The 3695-nt window shown below is 33.5% G+C and overlaps 1 protein-coding gene across 1 annotated transcript; it reads left to right on the forward strand.

Annotated features, from left to right (window-relative positions):
* Positions 1-462: 462 nt before the first annotated feature.
* Positions 463-1747, forward strand: LOC148689626 (EPIDERMAL PATTERNING FACTOR-like protein 8). The gene is made up of 3 exons (XM_088689850.1): positions 463-537; positions 778-959; positions 1293-1747. Exons 2-3 carry the CDS (start codon positions 860-862, stop codon positions 1541-1543), a joined length of 351 nt encoding a protein of 116 aa, XP_088545976.1. The 5' UTR covers positions 463-537; positions 778-859; the 3' UTR covers positions 1544-1747.
* Positions 1748-3695: the final 1948 nt, after the last annotated feature.

A 3695-nucleotide genomic window follows, 5' to 3' on the forward strand; every position in this document is an offset into this window, starting at 1 on the left:
ATATCAAAATTTCGACAAATATATATATATATATATATATATTTTTTTTTTTTTGGGAAATTTGGGAATATCATTATCATGGCCGCACCAAAAGGACGGAAAGCCACAAAGGGCTAACAGACAAACACGTTGACAAGATTGAACAAAGAAAATACAACAAGACTCACTAATAAACAGGGCGTCAAACCCTTATACACTTCAAATAAAAGTTAAATAGGGGGCAGGGAGACCATCCTTGTTTAGAATCCTTACAAACGAAAATGGATGCCGATAAACTCAGATTGTGTTGTTCACCTTAATGCGACATCACAAAATTCGTCGCTACATTAACTAATCTTGAAATCCAAGACCAATCACAAGCAAGAAAGTATTTGTACATAAATAATTTAGAGAAAAATAAAAGAAGAGAGATGAAGTATATTTTTAGGTGATTGGCCGATGGGTGTTACCATTTTGTAAGACAATGGATTAACCGAGATGCCTATCCCAAGATCGTCAAATAGTCACTTCAGTCTTTCACTAAAAACCTTGTGTCAGGTGCAACAGCCCCCAAAAAGACCCAGAAAAATTTACATTTTCAAAAAAAATCAGTGTCTTTTTATTGGTGTGTAATGCAAGACTAAGGCAGGCAACAGAGAAATGTAGTGTCGAAATGAAACAGCATTTTTAAATTTTAATTCCACCTTTGTCTAAAAATAATATAAATACCTTCTTTAAATTACAGCCTCTTCATTTATCAACCACCAATCCTTTTCTTCTCCTGTTCTTCTTGCACAGCATCCCTTCTCTTCACTGTAACAGAACATCCCAATAGTGGATTTTAAGATTTATCCAGGTCCTTCAAAGAGTACTGCTCCAGATGGCTCCTTCAACCAGAAACTACCGTGTACGTGGCCTCAAAGTTGCAATAATCACTGTGGCTTCCATCTTTTTACTCACGACTTTACTTCCCAAATCAGGTATAATTATTTAAAACCCTACCGGCTACCACCTACCCCCTTTAACAAAAACTGTTTACGATTGGAGCATTCTGTTCCCTTTCAAAGTTGAAAATACGAATTGGGTTTTCTCAGTTGGGTCTGTAAACTACAATGTTTGACACTTTTTCATTTCATCATCTTACTGTTCTCTATTCTGTTCTTCTGTTCTTAGAGTACAAAGTACTTACTGATGAAGGGTTAGGGTTTTCTTATATTTTATTTTTATACTTTTTACTTGCTAATGATAGTTAACTAAACGAAATTAATCTTCATTAATTTTGGTTTTTGGTTCTGGTTTCAAAAACTGTCCAGTGGATTCTGTGCAATCAAGCCATAACAATGAGAGTAGTGATGATCTGTTCTTGCAAAGCAAAATGGTGCTGGGTTCAAGGCCTCCAGGATGCCAGAACAAATGTTTGAATTGCAGGCCTTGCATTGCAACTCTGGTGATTCCGGTCCACAAAACAAAGCGTCTCAGTTTGTCATCTCATGGAGAGGAAGGTGATAGCTATTATTTGCTCTCCTGGAAATGCAGATGTGATAATAAGCTATTTCAGCCATGAATCTATCTTGTTCTTTACCCTTCCATATATAGAAACTTAGCATATGCTACTCATTAGGTGAACCTTCTACCTAGCTGTAGCTGCTCATGCACCGTGTGCTCTGAAAAGATAAGTTAAAGTAACCTTAATTATCAATCATTTAGATGTGCAGTTGCACCTATTATGTGTTCGTAGATACTGACTAATTTCAACAATGTTTGGCTATTTAGGTATGAGTAAGAACTCTTTCTCAAAGTGTTCGAATTACAGAGTTTTGTGCTTATGATTAAAATTGTTATTATTATGAATCACTTTGTAAATATTATCTTTGCAAAAGTTGAATTAAAACTAAAGTCGTTTGTTAATTTATTGTAACAAATACATAGACGGTTCGTAATACTTTTATCAATTTCGTTCATTTGTTTTATTTAGTTTGATGACTAAATGATTTTAATTTTAATTGATTTTTTTGTAGAATGAATCTTTGTGGACAATTTTGATTATAAACACAAAATCTTATAAATCGATAATAAATAATTTTAAATAAAAATTTTCTTGTTCTTTTAAGTTGCCAAATATTATACAACCAATTATATATTAATCTCACCTTATCAGTACTACTTTTGTCTTACATTGTGCTTAATTATCATTTTCTGTCTTCATGAATTCTTGTGCAACCATACACTGTGTTGATGTCATGTATGTCGAAATTAATGGATTAAACAGGTCAGATGTATACGCACAATGTGTACCAAAACAATGAGACGTCACGCTTTTGGCAGCTGGCGATAATTCATAAAAAGCAACCGTAGTATAGTGGATAAGACAACACTTCAAAAGTGCACCGTTTTGTTTTTAGGCATCTTAGGAATTTTGTGATTGTGATCGTTCATCGTATATCGTGCGATTAGTAATTATTTCAAAAGTTAAATTTTAAAATTAAATATAAATAATACCTAACGAAAACTGATCGTACGATGAACAGTCACGATCATAGAATCCCTAAGATCTCCAAGAAAAAGATCTAGCGGGGATCTTTTTCCCATTTAGACTTTCTCCAACCGAAGAAGGGTCATAAGGCTCTTTTTAGCCCTATAGTCCTCCAAGAAATTATATTTTAATGAACAATGATATACCATATTTCATACCATCTCCAACTGAGGGGGCCAAAGAATCATAAGCCAAATATGGTCCTGTGACAAAAAACAATCTCCAACCGAGGAGGCCAAAGGGTCATAGGTCAAACATAATTTATTATTTTAATTGAATTAATATGGTTAAATAAATTAAATTACGTTATTAAAATAAGATTTTCGGACATATTAAAAACTACAACAACTTCAATTTAAAGATTCAACAATTTCAATTTAAAGATTCAACTACTTCATTTTAAAAACTACAACTTAAATTTAAAGACTACAACTTCAATTTAAAGACTTCAACACCTTCAATTTAAAAACTACAACTTAAATATGAAAGACTACAATAACTTCAATTTAAACACTATAATCATCATCTTCATCTGCCATTGTAGGAGTATAGTCCGATATAAACAACTCCGGTTGGGCCATAATTTCCTTCTTTTTCCTATCAAATTATGCCTTACTCATTGGAGTGTAATTCGAAGTGTTCTTTTGCATGTTCCTATCATCCATCTCTTCTTGTATTTGTTTTGCCCGTTCTTCGTGCCTACGGTTCCTTTCTTCTGCGCCAAAGACATTTTGCTCCCCCATTAATCGCAATAAGGACACCATTTCCTGTTGAAAGGCATAATCATCCTTTGCCTTGCCTTTTTCCTTCAATGTTTGGGCCTTGTTTCGTCCCGTAGTCCTAGGTATGGAAACTTCACTCGGAGATGGATTTTCTACCTTTGTTTCTTGAATGGTAGGAGATCCGTGTTCATCCCTAACTGCATTTGAGGAAACATTTCCAAACACCTGCGTAGGACCAAATCTTTTTTGAGGTGGATCTTCAAATAACACCCACCCTTTACAAATTTCCCAACAACCATGATGACTAAAGGGTTTCGAGTTGTCCTCCATATACAATTCATATAAAATTCCTCTGCTTAGCGTACCTATAAAATATAATAACAAAAATTAAAGGAAATTAATTTATAAAATTAAATGTAATATAATTAAATATTTAAAATAACTTCTGAAAACATTTACTT

The sequence above is a fragment of the Pyrus communis genome, chromosome 17 (genome assembly GCF_041283825.1).
Source record: "Pyrus communis isolate YQ-2024b chromosome 17, ASM4128382v1, whole genome shotgun sequence".
In the NCBI taxonomy this organism is placed as follows: Eukaryota; Viridiplantae; Streptophyta; class Magnoliopsida; order Rosales; family Rosaceae; genus Pyrus; species Pyrus communis.